Source organism: Condylostylus longicornis, unplaced genomic scaffold (assembly GCF_029603195.1).
Source record: "Condylostylus longicornis isolate FDR11 unplaced genomic scaffold, ASM2960319v2 ptg000038l, whole genome shotgun sequence".
NCBI classification, from domain to species: domain Eukaryota; kingdom Metazoa; phylum Arthropoda; class Insecta; order Diptera; family Dolichopodidae; genus Condylostylus; species Condylostylus longicornis.
Genome location: NW_026578007.1, coordinates 492,211 through 518,067, shown reverse-complemented (window position 1 = coordinate 518,067; position 25,857 = coordinate 492,211). Strand labels below are relative to the sequence as shown.

Here is a 25,857-nt window from a genome sequence, read left to right as displayed (position 1 = left end):
GTATTGCATTTATGAAAATCTCTAATATGAAAAAACAGTTATTTAATTGTGTCAGTAATAATAATAAATGTAAAACTTCATAAAATCGGGAAAGATGATAACACTAAATGAGTAATTAAGCACTGAGTGTGTTTGTTTTTTTTAAAAAGATTTTTATTTACAAATAAAGCTTTTTATAAACTAAAAATTATTAGGGACAATTTGTAGTAGATGTTACAACTTATAATGAAATCAGTTATTGATTAGGAAAAGATATGCGCATATTTTATAAAATTAAAACCGAAATATGAAATCTGTTTTAATTAAATAAATTAAATTTTTTTTGTTGCATATTTTTTTAGTTATTTAATTTTTTTTTGTTCATTTTGTTTTTTTAAAAAAAGATGTAAATATTTTTCTGTTGTTTGTGTTTTAAATTAATTTCTATTTTATTCTCGTTGAAGATGGCTTCTCTTTGCTTGCTGTTTCAGTAGCTTTTGAATGTGAACTTCGAATTTCTCGCAATTGGTAATCGTTATTGAATATATCATCAAAACCATTGAAGAGCTAAAAAAATTTAAATTATATAAATAAAAAAAATATAAAAAATATTTGTATATGCATATGTATACATATATTTATATATGTAAAATATGTTTTTATTTAAATATTTATGTTTATTTATTAAACAATTAATTAAAGTTTTATTAATTAAAAAGAAAATATAAAAATACACACATTTATATACATATGTTCTTATACATACATATGTATATGCAAAATTGTATAAAAATATTTACTTTTTACTCTGTTAGATTTTAGAGACAATTTTACATACTCACTCGTATATGTAAGTATAAATTCAGCGAAATTAATAAACAAAAGAAGTATTTATATTGTTTTTTCGGAATTTTAATTACTATAAGACGTCAAGGTAAAATTAATTTTTACATATTCATTATGTCAAAAATTTTATATTCATTATATTCATTATGTCAAATATTATATTTTTATGTTATTTATTCAAATAAAAATCTTATGTGCAAATGAATTAAAAAATAGTTTTTGTGTTTATAAAAATATTTTTATTCTATAATGTGGCAATGCTCATTTATGAGCTAAAAGAGAGCGCTTTTCAATCAAACTCAGAAAATTAACACGCTTACTTTTCAATGTTAATTCTATAAGTTATTTTTTATAAAAGACTATTCTACAATACATCGAAACACTAAAATCGTTTTTCCATACTGGTCGCCTTCTTCTTTCTTCTCTCTAGTTTTTTCATTACATGTTACTTTGTGAAATTAAGAGCCTACTAACATAAACACAAATTTTTTTGTTATGTTGTTTTTCTGCAATTTTTTTATTTAATTTTGAAGTGTTCATTTCAGACCGGAATGCGTTAATATCGACCGGACAGTTAAATATTCTCTTTATAATGAAAAATTCACTTTTATTTCATATATATGGAACATTAGGTAACGGTAAACTTTAACGGCTATTTTGTTTTTTAAAGTTGAAGTATTTGCGTTTGCAAAATTTGAAATGGATTTAAAGAAAATGACTCTAAAGGAGGGGAGTAAAAATTTTCTTCTACAAAAATAACGTAAGCTTCTAGTAAAGATCTAGGTATATGCGAAGATCTAGGTATATAAAAGTTTTGTAAACATGTCTACGGACGAACGAACATGCTGAAACTAACAAGCATTTTTTTATGAATTAATATAAATAAATTATATATAGGGACTATAATATTTTAGCGAGAAGAAATAGATAAAATTTTTTTTACAGAAATAAGTTTTTTACAGATCAGCTGTATAAAATTTCAGCTTTCTATCTGAAAGGGTGTAGAAGTTTCGTAAGCAGATATACGGACGGATGGAAAGGGTGAACTAATAAGTACTTTTTCCAATTTTTGTTTAAAGTTTTAAAGAATGAATAGATAAAATGAATAAAAAATCAATTTACATGCGCTGTTAAGTAGTCTTGCTGAAATTCACTCCACGAAAAGCCATTTAAAGGGTTATTTACGATATTAACAGTGTTAATTGATTTAATTGGGTTCACTGAATTTGATGCTATTTGAGCTGACTGAAGACTTCTAGATGTATCTTTTGGTCCATAGGAAACTAAATATACAGCTGAAATACGAAATAAAAGACAAGAATTATGTATAAAGTATTTTATATTTTAAACATTATATTAAAAAAAATGAAAATTTTCTTAAATATTTCAAAAAAACTTTTACTATACGAAAAATTAGATAAACATTGCGAGTTTACACTTTAATTCAGAGTTTACTTACTCTTTTTATTAACTTTTGGTGGATTATTTGATAATAGTGGGCTTGGTAAAGTTAAAGGTCGATATTTTGGTATTTTTGGTGCTGATAATGGGGGTGTCATTAATGGATAGTTATGTATTTGTGGATACAAATATGTGGTTTCTAAACTGGGTGGATATTTGTAAGTGTAACGACCTATATCTGGTATAAATCGAGCATCTGAAGTTGAAGCCACACGGAAAACGGTTCGACTTGCTTTGTTTGTATATGGATGTACCTGAAACAGAATAACGCATTATTATTATTAATGTAAGTATAACTAATAATTGCATATATAATAAAATATTATAGATACTTGAGGATTTCGTTGTTCTAACACCACCCCATCTGGTATAGCAATTCCTTCCTTTTGTAATTGATTCAAAAGTAAACGATCTGTTTGAAAAGCTGTATCAGGAATTTTTCCACCTGCATGAGGCAATACTTGCTCTCTATAAATCTGTCTTTTCTGAAATCGAAAATTAATAAAGCATTTTAAATAAACAAATCTTTAAAGATTAATAATTATTTAATACTTTATAGATTAATAATAATAATAATAATAATAATAATAATAATAATAATAATAATAATAATAATAATAATAATAATAATAATAATAATAATAATAATTAATAATAATAAGGTGATGAGGATTGCAATTAAACGAATTAACCAAATTTAATTTTAGGGATTCTTTACCAACCGAACAAAAAAAGTACATACTTTTCCTTTAAATGCACCCTAAAATTACAATCAGCTTAAACCGGGAGTTCCAGGTAATAATTCAAGCGGTTGTAACATAGGTGCATTTGGAGATGGAGCAAAATTGATGGCATTTATTACATAAGGGTGATTTTTTCATACATAAAACATTATATTTATGATAGAATTGATGTAGTTGTACTATTTTGCTTCTAACTCGTAGAATGTATAACTGATATGAGTCTACTGAATGCATTAAACTGACATAAGTTGGAATTTCAATTATTTAATTTAAAAATTTTAAGACAATCATATATTGCACAGTTTAATTTTGATTCTAGTTTGTATTTTTTTAAATTGATGAAGTAAATTTTGAAACTATGATTAGAATAGAACTGTGTAATTTACAGGTTTAACGCACGGCCAACTTATCCAGTGAAACATTTTCAAATATTCAGTTTTTATACTCCTGGAGTATTATCACTTTTCTAATTAAAACGGTCACAGGGAGCATAAATTCAAAAACGCCAGCCAAAAAAATAATTTTACCTTTAAGTGTCTAGCTCCTAAGTAGGTTGCGGTAGAGGTTTATTTTGGAATAATTTCTTTTTTTTACTGACAATGATCTACTCGCTGGTATATGCCATTGCACTACTATTTATATGTCTACAGCGTCTTAATTTATATAAAAAACTCTTTATTTGGGCCAAGAACCAAATTCTTCGAACCATTGAAATGTGCGTGCGGTTCATCCTGGAAAGGGGATATCGGGAACGGGAGCTAATGATTATGTCGGGTAGCCGCGCTGCGATCGGAGCGCTGAACTCGTTTTCAGTATCCTTCCCGGCAGTACTGGGCTGTCTTGAGAAGCTCAATGAGTTGGGTAGATGCAACCGGGTCACACTGTGTTGGATGCCGGGCCATGTGGGCGTGGAAGGAAATGAGGCCGCTGATGCACTTGCAAGGAAGGGGGCAAACACACCTCTTCTTGGGCCGGAGCCCTTCTGCGGAATCGAGCCACATACTATCCGTTGGGGATTTAGGAGGGAATCAGAAAGAAGGCGGTCGGAGCGCTGGAGAAGTCTTCCGGGACTGCGGCAAGCCAAGGAGCTCCTGGGAGATTATGACCAGAAGCGATTTAAGAAAATTATAGGGATGGGCAAGAACCAGGTGAGAGTCCTCACAGGAATTTTGACGGGTCACTGCAGGCTTATTGGGCACCTCAGTCGGCTGGGCCTGGAAAATGAGGATACTTTCAGATTCTGTGGGAAGTATGGAGGGACCTCGGTGCACCTCCCGGGGGAGTGTGATGCTCTTGCTCATAGGAGGGAGGAGGTGCTGGGGGGACTTTGCTTTAACGCCCTTAACGGTGGCGGAGTTACGGTCCTCTAGTTCTCACAAGTTGCTTGAGTTCATCAGGAGGGTGGGTCTCAAACGTGTGTTGTATTGATGTGTGAAGCTGCACCAATCAATGTGGCAGCCCATAATTTTATGCACAATATTGTTCTATTTCATTCTCTTTACTACGGAATCATTTAATCAACATCAGTTAAAATGTCTCTTGTGTTATTACAAAATCTTTTATTTCATACAAAAAAAAACAAAACTAAACCAAAAAAACAATTTTTTTTTCCGTTTTTCTCATTGTACCCAATTGATTTCAACAGCTTCTTTTTTGCTCTTCAATTTCTGAATACATTAAAACGAAACTCATTTTTTAGGTTATTTTGGATTGCGAATGCCAATAATTTAGTTGAAAGTGAAATTTAGTTTGATGTTCAAAACAAATTAATAAAAGTAAAATTTTATTATTCAATGAAATTTTCTTAATGTTGATAAAGAAAGAAGAAAAAAAGAAGTAAAGGAGTGCCTTTAAATTTGCTTGTAAAATTTCGTTTTATAGCACTAATAAATAATTTGCTTTTATATTTTTGGTTTGGGTTTTTTTTGTGTGAAAAGGTAAAATTGCTTATAAAATAAGTTTAAAGGTTTCCTCGCTGATGTCAGATATTTGTAATTTCTTTCAAAATGAAGTTATAATAAGCAAATCGTGAATTCTGTAATATTGTAGAAGACTGTCCTTTTAAAAAAAGTGGTGAAATCTGAAGTTTATACTTACTTTTAATTTTGTACTATATAAATGTATATAGTACTAAATAATTCCGCACATTCAGTATAATAATATTCACGGTAGTAAATGGGCAATTATTGTCAGTGAAATGACAAAAACAAAATTAAAACTTTTTTAGATATTTAAAATAATCTTATGTATTTGGTATTTTTTCGGAATTTATTGTAATCTGAATTTATTGGATGGGGAAATAGCATTACCCATTCTGTGGGATTGGTTTAAAGAACTTTTAATTTTGAAATTAAATTTAATTTGTTTTACCTATATAATCGGATACGTGTGCTTTAAAAAAAAAGTTAAAAGTTTATCCACAATTGTTATTTTCGAACTTGTCAGTTTCTGAGTGTGAACGAAAGAAAATAAACTCATATAAACGAGAAGAAAAACATAAAATTTCATATGACTTATTTTATTATGGCACTTTCATATTTTTTTCAATTATTTTTTTTTATTGTTCAAAATTTACAAATTCAATTTAAAAAACCTGAGAACCATTGAATAATTCAACAAAACATGTTGTGTTACAGCTAGCTTGTTGGTCGAAAATACGTTGATAAAGTGTGACACAAACCTAAAATATATTACGAATAATTGATCAATATTCGAAAATTCTAAAAATTCTACTTAAAATCATAAAATAAAATTCCAAGAGTAGCACTAGTGAATCATGTTATGCCAGCAACTGTTACTTTTATTAGGAACTGATTTATAATTTTTGACTATTTTTAAAAATATATAAGCTCCGTCGATCCACTTAGAGTTTCAAAGAAATCAGGTTCTTTTAACTGGAGTTTTGCTTTTGGCTCAATTTATATTTTCGCTCAAATGTAGAAAAATAATCGATGAAATATTGTTATTATATTGTTAAAACTATGAATTATCAAATTTTAGAATTCCTAGTACATAAAGAACAAACTAAACTAAATTCTTGCAATTTCATATTGGCATAATATTCCGACGAAACTTGGTAATAAATTTATCAGAAAGTTAACCTTTTAAAAAAGTTAAATTTTACTTTTTTTTTGGGTTTTATCTAAAGACTAGTTTTCTTAAGATTCAAAACACATTAGTGTTTAAAAGATATTTTAATGATCCTATGCACTTCTTTTGATGAACTTAAAAGAACTATAATAAAAATTTTTAGTTTACCATTACATGGACAAACTTATGTTAATTAGTTATCATTTACGAATTAGCCTCACTTCTCTGTCAGACGACAACTTTGTTTTTTATTGAAATAACACGATTGAGATTTGTTTCTATGTTAAGGTAAAAGAATTGATAACAAAAAACTTTATAGAAGTTCATTCAAATTTAAACAATATTATTATTTAAAATTGATTTACACTTAACATTACTAACAAATAATAGCCTATGGGTGTAAGATTCTTTTTTTAATATGTAAACGACAATTAGAGTATTGAACAATACATATGAAACATGACAGGGCAACAATTTAAAAAAAACTAATAATTCGTTTATTATTTAATATAAATAATACCCACACATTACTGGTCACCCAATAAGATATATGTAATATCAATAGAAAATAAGTTAATGTAAAAATTTACTTTGAAAGATAACCATTATGGTTAATGAAGATTATAAAATTTTAACTTATATGTTCTGCGGTTATAACACGCAATATAATAAATAATATAGGGTTTGTTTAAATGAAAAAAAAATATGTGTAAGTTGATGTGAATCAATAGCAATTTTTCAAATTGAATAGACGATGTTTAAATACTACAGTTTTCAAAGAAATTTATTTCTAATGTGGTCTACATAACTCTTAATTTTCGTTCTTTTAGTTCGCTTAAAAAAAGATAAAAAAATTGTAGTTTCACTGATAGTTAGTTTATATTTTTATTAGCAAAAGATTTATTTTCTTGGACTTCCTTAAAATTTTCCTAGAAAAAACCTTAAAAAAGTAGTATTATATTATTTTTTAACAATGTTGTGTTAAAATATTTGAATCATATTAAATTAAATTCTTATTACGTTTTCACCTCATATCAAAATACTATTAGTTTCTTGCATTTGTACATGCAGTTACAGCCTTCTATCTTGAAGGGCGGACAAACGGAATGATGGACAGAGTGAGACTAAAAATAGTATTTTCCTTTTTTTTTTGGGAATGTGTTGAAAATAAAAATATACAACTTGTAAATAATTCAATAAATTTAAATTTTTGACAATTTTGTAAAGTCATAAAAAAACTTTTATCGCGTATGGTAATGTTTGAGTGACATTTTCAGTGTGTGGTTCAAAAACATTTTAAATTCAAAAAATTCTTCAGTGGTTAATAATTTTCCCGAAATATAAATTTTTTTTTTCAGCTATATAAAAAGAAAACTCCCTTTTATTCGAAGAAGAAAATCAGCTTTGATAAAGTGCGTATGTAGCGCACGAAATATATTAGCAAAAATAAAAAGTATTTTATTCCGAATAAAAGGGAGTTTTTTTTTCATACAGCTAAAAGAAAAAAAAACATTTTAAATTTTTTTAAACAATATTAGTTATGTCTGTGGTAAAACTTGAAAGAAACAATGACGAAATTTCTCGCAAAAAGGAAAAAAATTCTTATTTAAAGAAAAAATAAACCAGACGGAAAACTTTTAAAAATTTTATAAATATACTATAAACGTCAAATTTCATATTTTCTGGTTAGACCAAAAACCGAAAATTTTGGTTTTGATTTTGGATTATAAAAGTATGAAACTTAGGAGAAACCATTTGTGAACCCATTTTGGTTATTTTATTTTTAATTTAAAAATTTTGAAAAAAAAGTTATTCTTGATGAAATTTTTTTTTTCAATAATAAACCCTTCTGACATAACCAAGAAAAACATATGTATGTTTTGACAGCTCCAAGATTTTAAAAGTTTTTAAAACACTAAATTTTACTTTACAAAACTTGAAAAAACTTTAAACTTTGAGAAAATGAGAATATCATCATTTTCTCTCATTTTTGTTCAAAAAGTATTATCCCGCATATTTATAAACGCTTTGCATGCAAAGACTTTATAAAGTTTCTAAAAGTTTTTAAAAACTTTATTATAGCGGACAGACTCATTACTTGCTCATCTTTTCAAGTTCATTTTCATGAAATAATCTTTTTCTCAGTAGTATTTGAATGTATATGTTCATTGTAATTTGATGAATGAATAAATCGCATAATAAGTGAGGTTTTTGGAAAAAAATATGCCCCATTAATGTTTCTAAAACTTTATTTATTAACTTTAAAATGCAATTAAAAAAATGAATACTCTTTCTTTTTATTTTTTACAAGACACTAATCATACAAGAAGTTAGTAAAAAATTATCATACAAAAGAAGTCGCTTATTTTACATATTCATTTGTATTTGTGGAACATGCACAAAGTTTTGAATTCATTTGTGAAGTGTGTATACGATTTTCAATGCATTGGTAAAATAAAGACAAAATTTAAAATGTAACTTTAGTATATTAGAATAAGAAAGGTCAGTGTAAAGGTAAGGTCTTTCTGTATGGGATTTCGGTCACTTGAAGAGGAATGTGAAGTAACCATATGTGAAGAACCATGTGTTATTTTATAAAAATAAGGCCAGATTTTACTCTAAAGATAGCGTATTATTTCGTTTATTTTATTAATTGTTTTTTATTTTCGTTGTCGAAAGGATGAATTTTATTCAACTTTAAAAAAAATCAAAGGCACTACATTTCGGAGTTGTTTACAATTATGAACGACGCATCAAAAATAAGTAAAACACCTATCTCAGTTCTTTGAATTCAAATTCCCCTTAACCAGATTGAATGTTGTTCACATAAATTTTAATAAATACAGATCAAATAATAATTTGATCAGTATTCAAAAAATTTTTTTTTCAATGGTTGAATATTTTTCCGAAATATAATTTTTTTATTGGTGTGAAAAGAAAACTTCCTTTTATTCGGAATAAAATACTTTTTTTTTTTTTTATTTTTCGCTAATATATTTCGTGCGCTACATACGCACCTTATCAAAGAAGAAGAAAATCAGCTTTGATAAAGTGCGTATGTAGCGCACGAAATATATTAGCGAAAAATAAAAAAAAAAGTATTTTATTCCGAATAAAAGGAAGTTTTCTTTTGATCAGTATTTTCAAATTGTGCTCAAAATAAAAAATTGTAATATAAATAGTAGTAATCAAGTCACCTATTGATTTAGAAAACTGTTTTTAGCTATTGTAGACTGTAAACATGGGGTAACAATGCACCACGACCACGCAAAGGGTGTATTGTGCCCTTCTCAGGCAGGTCTTTGACCCATCAGTGTACTATCTGATGGTGTGAGACCCCGCCAGGTGACTCAAAAATGCGGGATTTCAACTCGTTCTGTTAACAAGCAACGAGGTAAACCTTTTCTCGAAGCTGAACTTTCTTACCATGTAATCCCTAGGAACCATGCCCTAGGAGCGGAACCTCCCTGAGAAGACGATCTTGATCTTATGTCCCTATCACATCAATTCCATTCCTTCCCAACCTCAGATTGGCGGCCTTAGCAAGGGAGTTAGTCCCAAAATCACCTCCACTGCCGCAGTTGGGCACGCTCTCATAGCCGCTGTGATGCAGATGCATGCAAGTCTTTGCAATCATTTCAGGTCCTTCCTAGCCGTATCAAGAGCCACATTTCTTGTCCGTGCCACTGCTCCATATGTCAGAAGTGGCACGACCATCATGGTATACAACCACCACATGATGGACGGGAAGCACCACCATGTCCTGCCGATATGGCCCTGCATCCCATAAGCGCTCGGGTGGCCCGCATACACCCTCTTCGTGACTTCACCAAAGGAGCTTGGAATCAAATATCACCCCGGTATTTGATCCCGGATTTGTTTTCAGCAGCCGTCCCGCCTACACGAATTGTGTGCAGTTACTCTAGCCCCTTTTTTCTGGTGAATGGCACCAAGGTCGTCTTGCTAAGGTTTAGTCTGACACCTACACTACCGCACTATGTCTGTGTCATCCGCAGGCCCCTCTGGACTGTGTTGCAGAGAATCATCGACCTGAGCCTACTGAGTTTTTAGCTATAGGAGTATTCTTTGATATTCGTATTTCATTAAAACGTTGTGTTCCGAATTTTTTTAGAAAATTTACGTATTAAATTTTTCCGTGAAATTTTAAATTTTCATGTGCTTGTGCAACATAATAATTATTTTGATGTAATTATTTAATTTATTTTTCGTTTTTTTTTTTGGAAGATCAACCAATTTTTATTGAAGAAACAACCACATGTCACACAAAATGGATTTATGATTATAATATCAATATGAATATTCAAAATTTTAATTAAGATGTGTTTCTATTTACCTTAAAGAAACCATGCAAGCGATTCAGTTTTGTATGAAAGTTGTGTTAAAGGCGGAAAAATCGTGTATTGTTAGGCATAAAAATCTTACGAATGATTTGTGATATTGTTACATAGTAAGTTAATAAATAAAAGCATCGCTAAATAATAATAGATGCATTTTTTATTTCTGCAGCTATTATATGACCTGTTATTATTTTTAACGCTATATAATGAACTAGAAGTCGAGAAAGATTTGAAATTTGTATATATATTGTATGTTTTAATGAGTATGTTATAAAGCAATATTTAATTTTGAAGGTTGACATACCAAAATGAATTTTTTTTACTTTTTAAATACTAATAATTTAGTACTAACAATTTAAAATTAAATTAATTACTATCATTTAATTTAGAGTTTATTTTTCAATTACGAACATTTTGAACTTTTACTAGTTTAGGCGTTTGTCACATACTCTAATTAAAAGTTGAAAAATATTTGCCAAATTTGTTTTTGTCGAATTTCTGTGGAACCATAAAATTGAAAAATAACCCGACGTCAATTAATTGGAAATTTAGAGTTTTCGCATCTAAATATTATGTTAAATTAACAGCAAAATATTTGAATGACATAATGTAGTTCTATCACTTAATCTAATACTTTGTGAATTTTTTAATAATGGAGAAAGCAATTCTGCTTGATTAATCTGGTAATAATAATAAGACTGAGAAATTTAAATGTTTTATTTAGTGATTATTTCAAACACAATATATCAATAATTGTTAATATGATATGCATACTTTTCTAAAATGTAGAAATATATTCAAATTATTAAACTAACTCAGACAAAAATTTTGTTTTTTTTTTTTAAATACAAATAATACCTAAAACATTCTTTAAAAAACAATAAAAAATTGTTAACTTACCTTTACAGTTTTATCTTCTCCAAAAACTGGTGTTTGAATGAGCATAGCTATAATTGCTAAATATATGAAATGTTTCATTTTTCTATTTAAAGTTGTCATTAATTTCCTAATAAGCTACGATTTTATTAATGTTAACTTATATGTAATTATATATACATATAATATATGTATGTATATAATATATATTATGCGTAAGCAATTATATTAGTTGTCTTAATTTTGTAATATTTTTATTATTGATTTTCTTTATGTATAGTTTTAAACTATTTTGCACTTTTAAAATAACTTTCTGATATTATTATAAAATTGTATCTGCTTTTTAATCTGTTTACATTCAACATTTATGATATGAAATGATTTCTTGTAAAATTATCCAAATATTAAGGGAATGGTTATATTTTACACTTATGTATGTATATGATTGTCAGAATGATATGCTGAAAATTATTGAAATATGATAGTTCAGTGCTACATACTTATGAACATATCCATAAATTAAAAAAGTTTAAGATTTCTAGGAATTGTTTCTTATAAATTATAAAAAAATTAATCTAGTATGCTGTCTTCATTAAAGTATAAATACGTAATTTCCATAATGTAAACTTTCAGTAATGTATACTATACAAAAGTATATTTGTATTCACAAATGTCAACGTAATATCATAATGTTGTAGTTTGTGCAGTCAAAAATATTTGTATACTTTGCGTAGAATTTTGACATTTACAAATTTCCCATTCAAAATTAAAGTTATATTTATTATTTCTATGTAATATGTACATTATGTATATTTTTTGAACATTATTTTTAATTTTAAGAGATTAAATTTATAAAATTTGGGCAATTGAACAAAAATCGCTGGTTATGCGGACCAAATTTTTTGCTTTATTTATTCAACCTTTTTTGAATTTTAGATCCTGATTTATTTCTTAGCCGACGACCTTGCATTTTGCTATTGAAATCTAAATCGCATATTGAGTCTAGACAGAATTTAAATTTTCACAACCCAATCATTTTGTTACCTATAACAATATTTTCAATAAAAAAAATACCATAACAGTTTTTCACACTAATGAAGACTAAGGCACTCTTCAAATCTTTCCTACTAAAATTTATCCGGAAGTAATGAAAACGGCGTTCTATTCAAGATATTCTCTTTTTTACTAAATATAATGCTGAAAATGAATCGGAGGAGTCTCTAAATTGATAATTATATGAATGATTTATTTTGAAAGTATTAGATCACTTTTTACAATTTCAAAATTCTTTTATTTCCAATTTGATAAAGATGTCACGAAGGTGATGAGGCAAAGGTACAGAGAAATTCAATTTTGAGAATTGAAAGATGTTTTGAAAACTGAAAGTTTGTGACAGACATAATTGTGTAATAAAATTTTCATAATATTTATAACTATTAAACGATTTTGAGATTTATTGTAAGAATCCAAAACGTTCTATGCAATACTTCATTTAATAGTTTACAAACAATTATTAAAAACTTTACAATTCATATATTGCAATAACAAGAACAGTTTTCATAAAAACACACTAAGAATTCCTATAAAATTATGAAATTTACACGAACTTATAAGTAAGTATAACAATAGAAGTGATATCGTAAAAGTTTTACAGCTCACAACTTCTGAATTAAGTTACAAAAATAAGATAAATATTAATTTTTAAAAATACAAATCGATCTACCAATATGAGAAAAATAAATTTTAATCAAAATAAATTTATTAATGCAATAAATGTAACTATAATCAATTTCCTTTATTATACAATACGAATTAAATATAAAAATTAACTCATAGTTATCAAATAAAATTTATTTACATATGTACACACATATACATATACATAGGTAATTAAACGAAAAATATTTTGAATAGAAGAAAAAATTTATTCAAATTCATTAAAAGGCAAATCAATCTGTAAAATTAATATAAGCCCATAATTAAAACGAAATATTTTGATGCACTAACAATCTGATTGCTTCAAGGTTCGTAAATAAAAATTAAATGCGTGTTAACAAAAAATGACACACAAGTCTGAATTAGTTTAAATGAAAGTGATTTCTGCTAGTTTAATATTTCAATTTGTTAATTATGCAATAACTAATAACTATTCAAATTTTTACATATTTTCATTTCTTTTTCTTACTTAATCTTTTGAACAAAACACTGATAAAATCATACACGATCGTTATACAAAAATAAAATTTGAGGCAAGTACATATTAAGATGCGTGGTTTTTACACATGCATGTACACACATACATATGTATGTACTTGTATAACATTATAGAAATGCTCAAAATAAAAATATGTATATATATATGCTTTTGTATGTATATGTATAAACAGTTTATCGCATTTGTATATGAAAACCAAGCTGAAGATGACAAGCGGAGCAGAGTTATGAGGCAAGTATAATGTTTGCTTATGCTTATGTGAATACATATATTTATGCACAGCAAAATACACTTAAATGCATTCGTATTAACTTCGAATAATTTTTATCTTAACCTACAATATTATTAAATAACTTTATTACATATACCAGTTTATGTTAGCGGATAGTAGCACACGATAATTTGTTACAAAAAAAAATAGAAATAAAATTACTACGTAAAGTTTACGTCGACATTAAATAAATACAAATGAAAGTGCCTGTATATACAACAACGGCCTTGACAAAAATGAGGTTTCGATTTATTTTCTTTTCCCCTTTTCATATTTTTAACTGAGTTGCCAGATTTTCATACTAAATTTGAATTACATATATAAACTGGATTCATACATGCATAGTTATGATTTTAATAATAAACACAAATGAATTTCAAATTGTATCATATTATCACTATAGCTTCTTTTTATGAATGCACATAAAATTTTGGATTTTTCCATGTATCATATTTTAAGATTTATGCCATTATTAAAACTATTTCATTTTAAATTTAGATTGCATTTTTGTATTTTGCTCTAACAATGGACGGTTTTTTTAAATTTTAGTCGCTGGAGCATTCCTATCTAATAATTCTAAATTACTAACTATGAGAAAAGCAAAAACTTACATCAACATTTTTAAAAGTTTGTGTTCGTTTATGAAAAGAATGATATGCCGAATTCTAATCACAAATTTCGTAGAAAGTATTATTTTAGTATGAAAATGTTGAAGGTTGTTTTGACACCTCATACATGCTTTACAGCCTACTCCAACATTTACGTAACGAATGAACTCTAATTTATTTGAATTATGTGAAATCATTAATTTTTTTTTAATGGATAAGTTAACCTGAAATTTTTATTTTAATATTATTAGGCCTTTATTTTCGTTTTTACAAAAAATATTGTTATTTATGAAATGCTGTTATGAAAACTAAAAAGTTATTTATAAAATGTTAAATATTATGATAATTCGAATTACGTTTTTCAAAAAAATTGTGATATTCACTATTCGAACCGATATTTCAATATATTGAAACTGTTTAACCCTGTAAGACAATGACAAGTAACATCTATGGGATATTTTATAAGTAATAATGGTTATCGCAAATCATTTTAAACTATTACTTCGCGTTTACGAAATTTGCAAATTTGTTTATATTATTTTTAATGAGTTTGCAATATCCAACTTCAGACAGCACTACTTCTTACATTCAGAAAAATTCAAAATCCAAGCTAAATTGTATAGAAACAATATATAAATAACTCGTACTATAGCAATAATTTTTAATATTCTACACAGCGTTAATAAACTATAAACTAAGCAATAGTTAGTATGTAATAATTCTAATTCGTTTATGCCGGTTGGTATTCCTCTTTCTAATTTTTAGTTTTTTTTTATTTTGAAATCGATAAAAATCTATACAGACGTTAATAATAAAATATTTTGAAAATAGCATAACTAACTGAGATAATTAATTTTTTTTTCAAAAACAAAGGAAATATAAAATTTGTTTTAGTCTACTTTAGGATACCACAAGCAGAAATTTCTAAATAAACAAAAATCTATACATTTAAGCACAAAATAACATTTAACTTTTTTCTTAGGGCAATCTATATTATATTTTACAAGATTTTTCCAGTTCATGAACAGGTATACATATAATCTAATAAATAACAAAAACAAAAAAATGAAAATAGCAAAAGAGAATACTGGGTAGATACATTACTCAATTGATTATACATACTGTAAAACAAAAACAAAAAATGAAAAGCGAAAAGCGAAAAGCGAAAGAGAATAAAAAAAGAGTAGTAATATTTTTTTTGTTTTTTTGCTTTACTACCATAAACAAAAATAAAAAGCAAAAGGAAGCGAAATATTTTAAATGAGTTAAGTAAGAGTGAAATAATTTTTTGTTGTTGTATTTAACATGGAATGGAATTAAAAAAACTAAAACTAAAAATTGTGAGAGATATAAGAACACGAATAATGTTACGTTACGTACTTATCTAGATAACGTTACGTCTTATCTAGATAACGTTGTTTAGAAGGAAATTTTTCGTTCTTAATTGTTAACTAATTCTTAAATTGAATTTTAATCATATCTATGTAATTAACAGTGACACATATTACATCTTAAAATTTATTAAATTAAAAATATTTCCATTACTTTTATTTATCATTAGTATTCAAACCAATATGATATTTATGCATATACAAGTATATACCTGCATATGTATGCCATAATATTTACAAATTTTTCTAAACTTATTTTAAAATTGATTGCCACAATCCTGTTTTTACAACAGATAATGCTGCTTATAAGCAAACCACAGGGGCCCCTAGTTTCTTTAAATTGTAGGTAAGAAATGATTTCCACAATTTTAAAATAACAATTCAAAAAGAAGTTGGAAAAAAAAATTTAAAATTATGTAATTAAAAAAAAAATGATTGTTTTTTAAATTAATCTTCAAGTTTTGTTTTTCTTTGATTGATTTGCTCTGGATCCAGAACAAATTGTTAGGAAATTTGCGACAATATGGTTAGAAGTAAATATTAAGAAAAAACATTTAAGAAATGAAGAATAGGAGGATAAAAAATATTTCACACAATGGTATACCTTCTTAACCAATATTACAATAGAGATTTGTTAACATTTTGGCATTTTGGAAGAATACCTAATTGAAAATAAAACGTTATTTAAGAGTTTTTTATTTATGAAAGAAAAAAAACTTCAATATTATTAAATTCAAAAATTGATTTAGCTGTAATGATTTTTATTGTCCAATATTAAATGTGATCTTGTTTTCCAACAAATATTGCCGTGTATTCATCGCGTTTCGTTCTTAAGCAAAAATCAAAATATACAAAACTAATTTCTCTTTCAAAAATAATTCTTTTAAGCACCATTTTTAACCTTTGTTTTAATTACAATTATTATTGCACAACATAATTTAAGTATATGTATTATTATCAATAATTTATTATAAGACGACTGTTTCTAAAAGAAATGTTTTCTATCGTACCATAAGATTGAACCAAAGTTATTTCATATTTAATGAGTATTATATACGAAATGAGAATTTTTTCATAATCTTCCATAATGCGGCAGATTGTGACTATATTAAGGGTAAAAATTTAATCAATATTGTTGCGTCATCATCGGATATAAACTTTTAAGATTAATTAGTGATGTTGGCAGAGTATGATTTATACACTTACGAGCACTTTTTGAAAATTGCATATGTACACATATTTTACATATTTATTAACTATATTAGACCAGAAAAGGTATTTTTGCACATAAAATATTGATTGTGTATAGGTAATAATTATTAGTTGATAGTTGAATTGCTATGCGGAAGACAATGAGAAAATAGTATTATAAAAATTAAATGAGAATGAAAAAAAAAATTAAGTAAAAAACTTTATTTATAAAACACAGTTATGTAGATATAAAAACTACATTATCAAGACGACGGCAGTTTGATGGAATGTATGCCGTTAATATTCTAAGGTTGTCTATATGAAGTTAATGAAACTTAAGATTCAACATTAAAATTTTTCTTTTTTGGTAAATTTAGTTTTTTTATTTTTCAATTTTTGATTTCCTGTTATTTAAGAAAATTACTCTTTTTTTTATATATGTATATTTTTTAATGATGCTAAAATATTTATGGAAAGGTATAGAAATTGTTATTACGAGTATTATAGCAGAATTTAATACGTGATAAAAACAAAATACGAGGTTAACTTATCAAAAGTTACACAGAATTTTAATTAGATGCTTCTTTTGTTTATAAGTATAAACACCATAATATCAAGTGAACGAATTTAATTATATACCCACTTATTTTATATGGTACAAGTATAAATACGTTGCATACTTATACAATTTATTATGAAAAACTAACCATCACAATACCACATATGAGTGATACACCGTAAGAAAAAAATCACACAAAATCGGTTATTTTGACAGGCTTGTTAATGTTTATGGTATAATCAAAGTTTTTAATATTTCGGCACATTAATATTTTCATAATATGTATACGAATCACTTTGCTTTCCAGAATGGTGACACGCTTAAACCCAGAGTAAACTTCAATATGCAAAGAGTATATGACTACCATATTTTTCTTAAAACAAATTATAGCATGTTAAATATTATAAGCAGAAATCAGTAAACTGTTGCAATATTGTCACAGCTAAAAAATATTGCGACAGTGCAATACTTCGGTATCAGCTTACTACATTCCATTAGTAAATAACAAAATCAAAGATCACGATTATTCTTGAACAAAAAATTATTTCATTTGAACATCTTTTACAAATGCATGATTTCTTATTACAAACGACTTAACTTGTAAGTTGATTTAAAATAAATTGCAGTTTCTTACTGAAATATTCGACTTATCAAACGTAGAAAAATTGTCGCTTTAAATAAAAGTTTTCTAAGTTATAAGATTATAATAGATTATTATTTATGAAGGCAGATTTCTTTAATGGAATTTGACTTGAAAATTACTATTTGTAATTTCATAATAAACGTTGTAAGTTATCACAAGTATGCGAAAAAAAGACTGAAAACTTACTGTATATAAATTTAGGACGATTTATCCATCAGTAGTTAGCTGTATACTAGATTTTAGAATACTTAAAAAATTATTCTAGATTCTAGAATATTTTAAAAATAGACTAATTCTTTTCTGAAATTAGGTGTTTAAGCTTGAGATTTTGAGAAAAACATTAATTTTAAGGTGGAATTTTAGAGGATGAACAACTCTTAATTCTAACAAAACAAACCATTCTGCGTCGATCATCTATTGTAGAGCACGATGGTGTGCTTAAGTCAATCGTTTGACGATTTCACACCAAAATTGGTTACTTTTGCAAATTTAGTTTTTCCATATCGATCCCTTGTTCCTGCTTTAACATTTTTCTTCCAATTTTCTCTAAGACAGAGATACTGGTTATTAGTCAAAGCTTCATTCAAAATAAGGAAAAGTAGAGTTGATCGTGCAAACTCTATGATACTCCTACGAATAAATTGTTTTAAAAGTTATATGATAATTGTCGTCACACTGATTTATACAACTTTTTGTTTATTATATAGTGTCTGTTTATATATAGGGTGATTCATTAAAAAGTACAATATTATACATCATTGTTTAGGGCATCAAAAATGGATAAAATTTTTGTTAGGAACTAGATGTCAAAATTGAACGGTTTCCAAGATATATAGGGATTTTAAGGAATTTTTATGAAATTTTTACTTGCGTAAGCTTTTTTGCTTATAACTTCTCTTTCAAGGGAGATAAAAGCTCCAAATGAACTGTTTCTGAAAAAGCTGGTAAAGGTTTTGAAAGCAACAGATTATTTGATTTTGCATTTTATGTACTTTCGGAATACCAAGCATTCGAAGTTTGGAAAAACACTAGTTTTATCAACTTTGTATTTTTTTAAATTTCTTCATCCCCTCAATTTTCTGTGAAAGTTTTAGAAAACAAAAACTATTTGATAGAGAATTTCGACCACTTTCTTAACCTTTGATGTAAGTCCTCAAATGTTAAAAACTCTTTTACAGTATCGGAGATGTTGCATAAAAACCATTTCTATTTCAAGATTTTAGGGACCCTAATAAAATGTAAAAATTCAAAAAATGGTATTTAAATTTTTATTGATTTTAAGTGCAACTTTTATTTAAATTTATTTTTTATTTGAAGCAGTTGATATTTTAAAGAACCGTTATTTAGGTAAAAAAATAAAGCTACCAATGCATTTTTCGACGCTATTATACCAAAAATGAATTTCGGTTAATCTTTTACAAACTGAAAGCAAACTTAAATCCAATAAGCCAAATTTGGTACTAAAAATGCTAATATCCCAAAAATGATTACCATATTTGTTCAGGGAAAATTTCAGCACTGCAGTTTCCATTGTTTCTACAAAATATCACTCAATAACTAACTTTTAAAGTTGTATGGCAGTTACCACAAGGCTTAAAACAATTTAATCGACTTTTGCCAAACATAACAAGCCTAATAATAATATCTGCTTGTATGAAATTTCAATACTATAGCTTCTATAATTCCAGAGATACAGTCAAATAACTTTCAAAGTTGTATGATTGCTACCCGAAAAACTGTCCTGGTCACATTCAATTAAAACAAAATTATAGAATTTACTGTTATAAATCATTTATGAACATTTAGAAAATTAAGGTTCGTAGTTCTTGAGTTATCTTTGCGACGAACAGACAGACAGACGGACGGACCAACACATGTTCATATATGGATGTAAACGTGATAGCTGTATATAACGGGTACAAACAATGAATATGTTGAGGCTAATAAACCGAAAATTTACTTGTTTCATTTTGGTTTCTTTTTTTTTCATTTAATGGTAACCTTGCGTATGACAAGTTAATTTCTCATATTATCTTTAGGTAGATTAAAGTCTAAGGTGCCAGTTAAATATCAGTTTAAATCTACGATAAAATCTGATGAGCATAATCATAAGCAGGAAACACGATTTTTAAGAATTATTAGAAACTAACTTAATAACATAATATAGAAAGTGATAACCTAAATTATTCTAGTAGAATTTAGAGGGAATTTCGTTTGAAAAATATAAACATAACAATATAGATGTCAATGTTACTTATTAAATCATTAGTAATCAGTTATCTCCAATTACATTTTATTTTAATTGTTATATATTTAGTATTAAGATAAAAAATTAATACTTTCAATACTTATTAATTTTCAACGTAATTAATTGCTATTATAAATAGTGGCAATGAACAATATGTGGAAACAAGTATAAGATGGCAAAATATTATACAATAGTAATCACAGTAAATGAATAAACTCTTTTTAATTGGCATATCGTTCATCGTTAATCGTTCATTATTGAATGTATTAATTTAACGCGTATCGTAATCAATAAAATTCGATATTTTTCATAATCGATTAATTTTTTTAATTATCTAATATTGATCAGCTCTTTATATTTATTATTAAATACCAATTGAATGATCATGATGAATATGGAACATGAAAATTTATTTGTAAAGATTTTTAACATTTCATTTTATGCAATAAAAAAGAAATTTATGAATAATACTAATTAATCATATTAGGTACATTGAATTTTTTATAAGAATTACAATAATCTTATAAAATATTATTTACAGCTACATAAATTCACATTTAATTGTGTATGATATAGGAAAAAGCTGTCATTTCGTTGGAAAAATCTTTGGTAATCACCATACACGACGCTTTTGCCAGTTAGTTTAATAGAATCATGAATTATTCAGCCGGGAATCCTTTGTTTGCAATTAATATAATCTATTACTATATTAAATAATCTATTACTCTTTCTAGATTCCTGAATGAAAATCAATTTCGCTTGCACCTGGAATCTAATTCATACTTTGAGTAATTATAGTTAATCATAGTACAATAAACTTTTGTTGCAAAACTTCTTGTGATGACTGCTGTAAAAGTATGAAAAAGGTTTTTCAAATTAAAAATTCACATAGCTTTTAAAGCTTTTAAAAATAAAAGGTATATGATCAAAGATCATGTTCCTATAAATGCAGGTTCGTCTTTCAAATAAACATTCTTTTCAATGATGTTAGAATGGAATTTAATTTGATTTAAATGGAATTTAATTTGTTTTGAAAAAAAAAGCCAGTTGAACAGTTATTTTTATACGTCATTTTTTAAAAAAGTAAAATTCTATTTTATTCTAATACAAGAATTGATTTGCTTACCTGTTTGTAAAAGCAAAATTTCCTTTTTTTTAAAGAATTTTTTTGTTATTCTTTTAATAATAAAATTCTTAATAAACTACATTATTATTATGAAATTTAAAAGTCTGTTTCAAGTGATAAAAATGTTTATTTTATTTGCAAATTTATTACTAAAGCAATGCATTAACGCAAGGATAAGCTCGATGTGCAATTCGCACGTGCCCGCTGTATTTATATAGTGATAAATCTATATTAAATATTAACCATTGCATAATCTTTATAAACGTTTAAAGCGAGAGTAGGTAGTAGGTTAAAGTAATGATACAATTTAGACCATAAACATACACACACACACACATAAAGCAATTATATTCATAATTGAACATAAAGAGGTTTTTTTATCATAATTGTAAGTTACATTCTTTAAAAGGAAAACCATAAACTGATATTTTATTTTAGCTTCAACATTGAAGTAACATTTTTAGCATTGCAAAAAAAATTTATTTATTGACCTGGTTTGCCTATTTATTTTGTTTCTTTTCTTTTCTAAAATTACAAGTGTAATAGTGGTTTTAAGAAATATTTTTTATAATATAAATAGGTGTAATAAAATGTGGTTGTTATATTTGGAAGATTGATAAATAACTTAAATTTTTGCTTCATTTATTTGGTGGATCATTGTTTTACTAAAATAATGGGTGATTTTCAAAAAATGAGCAAACATTTTTTTTAACTAATTTGAAATCTTTTTAATTGTTTTGTTTTTCTTATTGTTGTCATATGATTAATTACAAATTATGTTATGCCATATTTCGAATAAACTTAATTCTATGTGACAATGTTAATATATACATATATATTGTCTAAATTGTAAACTCTTCTTTAACTTGAGGAACTTTGATTTGACATAAATTAGAAAGGAGAAAACTTAGGAGAAACTTAAAATAATTTTAAATTTAAGGTTACAATCATTTTTTGTGTTACCGAATATTCAGTGGTATTATTCGGAATTGAAATATGTTATGTGTACACTATTATTTTGATATACGAATGAATCAAATTATCAGTATGTGTATATACATACATGCATATGTATATATTTTAATTATAGATAAAAATATATACAAGGGAGATAAAAATATTAATTGAGAATTATAGGTATTTCTAGGTGGAAAGTTTTAAAATAAAAATTATAATTTTAAGATAAAATATTAAATTTCAATAAAAAAAAAAATAGATTCAATACGAAAAAAATGTTGTGGTTTTGTGACATACATAAATAATAAGCAGTGCTTAATATATGTATATACCCATATCCTCCCTAAGTTAAAAAGAAGAAATATATGTAACTACCAATATTGAAATAGGCAGATTACGAATTATGTCAAATATAATTGTACATGGCGAAATTTGAAATTCACCAAATTTGATTTCAATGGAGAAAATTCTTCTTTTAAAGTTCTTATATTTAACGTGAGCGATATACAAAAAAATCAAATTTTTTTCAAAAAACATTTCTTTATAAATTTAAAAAATTTTTATAATTTTTATCGAAATTTTAAAATAAAGCTTATAAATAAAGATTTTACGAACCCAGTAATTACATCAACTAGTTGTATACAAATTTTAGCAAACTTTAGTCTAGAGTCCTTCAACTTCTTCCGAAAATTACTTGAAATCTTTATTTGTTTTAATACTTAATTTTTAAATTTGGACTTAAGAAGCTTTGACTTATTGACGACTTATTGAAAATACAATCCTGACATTCGTATTGCAAAAATGGTGTAAACTTTTTAAAGCGTCACCGCGTTCCATATCGGATACGAAAAAATATTCGAATTCAATAGTCAAATAACGTGATATAAATGTTCAAAAAAAGAACTCAATGCTTTTTGTAAATTTTCAGAGTTCAATTTTAAAACTCCTTCTCTTTGATATTTTTTGTTATTTGCCGCAAATTGTAAATTTGTTAAATTGTAATAAATATTGTAGTAATCGCCAAACGTAAAAACCATATACAAAATATGTCAAAACGTTTGGGTTTAGCGTTTTAAATTTTAAAATCGCTCCATAAAATAAAAGATATAAATTGTTGAATTTGCAGTTCTAGTGTAGGTATAAAATATGTAAAATATTTGTATGAAATAAGTATGCTGAATATTTGAAACAAAAATAATTCTTCTAGGCGGCTTTTGAAAACATATTAAATAAAACTAGAATACTCAAAAATTCAATAAAAATATTTCAATTGAATGATTCAAAATATAAAACATTGGGAATCTTTTTGTAAACTTTTTTACTTCGGAGTACTTGGGATAAAAATTTCAGCTTTGTGGCCTTATAGATTTATTATGGTATTGATTTAAATATCATAATATTAAATGCAATTTAATTTATATACTATAACCGTTTCTAAAAACACAATCTGATACTTATAGGTTACATAACATGTCATTAAATATTTACTTATTTATTACATAATAATATTATTGATGAGTATTAAATTTTATATTGAAACATTTGAATACATACATACATATATAACATAAGTGTAAAAAGCACACAGGTTATTAAAGGTAACATAGATAAAATTATGATTTATGTTTTTTGCGTAAATATAACAAGAACCGCATAATTTTGTAATTTTAATACGTAAATAATTTTTTTTAACTGACTAATATTTATTGAACTGATGTGCATTCATTATACTTATATTGTACGTGTATTGTACTTACAGTATTATGCCTCTATATATACATATAAATATATTTTTACACTTTTTTTTATATGTACATAATATTATAACATTTTATTTTTCAATTGCAAGAATTTTTTTTTAATTGATAGTCGCAGTTGACTTCATAATGTCGAATTCAGTTCAATTAAATATATTATTTGTTAATTTCCAATTAATATTTAAATACACAGAAAAAATATTAATACTATAATTGCTAGATTTATTATTATTAATAATTATTCATTTATGAAATTTGTTAAAGATATGTTTATAAAGATACAATTATATTACAAAAATAAATTTGAAAAACGTATGTTTATTGTATTGAAATTCCGCGTTAATCACAAATAATAGCCCGTCGTAATTAAGATAAAATAATTGCATATTCCGTTTGCGTTACTTTTTGATTACTTCCCTTTTTTTATTTGATTTTAATTATACAAAAAAAAGGTAAGAAATGCGTTTCACGCGACTTTACTGATTCGTCAACGAATAACAAATGATGAATAACTGCATTATCAAAATTTGAATTTCTCAATAAAACTAAAATTTTTGGTGGTTAATCTTCGGTTTTTGTTTTTGTGTGTTTCTTTCACTTTGACGGCATGATTGTTTTTTCATTATGACTATTTTAATTTTTTTTTAGTAATACACAAATTCATACATATGTACACATATATATCATCATTTTAAAACACGTACGTATATACTATGTGTCACATCCTTAGTACAACAGCGTCATAAGTATCAAAATAGTTAAATTTAGGTTCGGGTATATCAGTGGAAACGGGAATTAATTCTCTTTATTTTGATTTAGCCCGGGTGTCAATTTTCAAAAATTATTTTTTTGTACTCTTGGAGGGTTGTTTTTAAGCACGCCATATAACGGTAAGGACTCGAACACACATGCAATTATTAATTTTGAAAAATTATTTATTCCTAGTTTAAATGAATTTTTGAACACACAACTGACAATATGTGTTATGATGTATGTGAATTTACAAGCAAGTAGTAACTGTGAAACTTAAAATTGCATGTGTGCTGTATGCTTTACTGTTTTCTTAATTATAAAACTGAAATATTTGACTTTGTATCTTTTGATATACTTAACATATTTTGCTATACTGAGCCAAAGAAAAGTGTTTCTATTCATATTAAAATACGGTATTAACATTTTTAAAAGAAAATCTCATTACTCATAGCTCATATTCATTGTTAAAACTATAAATATTGTGGTATTGCTTTAGGGGTACGAATATAATCATGTAGGAAGGTAAACTCTTTAATTTAGCTGTTTTATTATTATTACTATTAGCTATGTATTTTGATTTTTGGATTTACTAATTTTTATATTATTTTTGAGTTAAATTTTGGATTTAGATAAAATATCAAAAAAAATCATTGATGGTGAAATGCTGAGATTTGGAGTTTGAAAAAAAAAAACATCCATTCATATGCATATACCATCTCAATGTATAATATATATTATACTTGCATGCCACTATAATATTATGTTAGATCTTATGATATGGTTTT

At 26.1% G+C, this 25,857-nt stretch overlaps 1 protein-coding gene across 2 annotated transcripts; it reads right to left on the bottom strand.

Moving 5' to 3' along the window:
• Window positions 1–230: 230 nt before the first annotated feature.
• Window positions 231–24,394, bottom strand: LOC129609181 (uncharacterized). Of its 2 annotated transcripts, XM_055521100.1 has the most exons (6): window positions 24,320–24,394; window positions 11,378–11,433; window positions 2,619–2,771; window positions 2,285–2,540; window positions 1,948–2,120; window positions 231–546 (listed from the first exon to the last, which is right to left on the bottom strand). In XM_055521100.1, exons 2-6 carry the CDS (start codon window positions 11,420–11,422, stop codon window positions 424–426), a joined length of 750 nt encoding a protein of 249 aa, XP_055377075.1. In that variant the 5' UTR covers window positions 11,423–11,433; window positions 24,320–24,394; the 3' UTR covers window positions 231–423. The 2 variants fall into 2 exon arrangements, with proteins under 2 accessions (XP_055377075.1, XP_055377074.1); XM_055521099.1 differs by lacking the exon at window positions 24,320–24,394 and having other exon boundaries at window positions 11,378–11,480.
• Window positions 24,395–25,857: the final 1,463 nt, after the last annotated feature.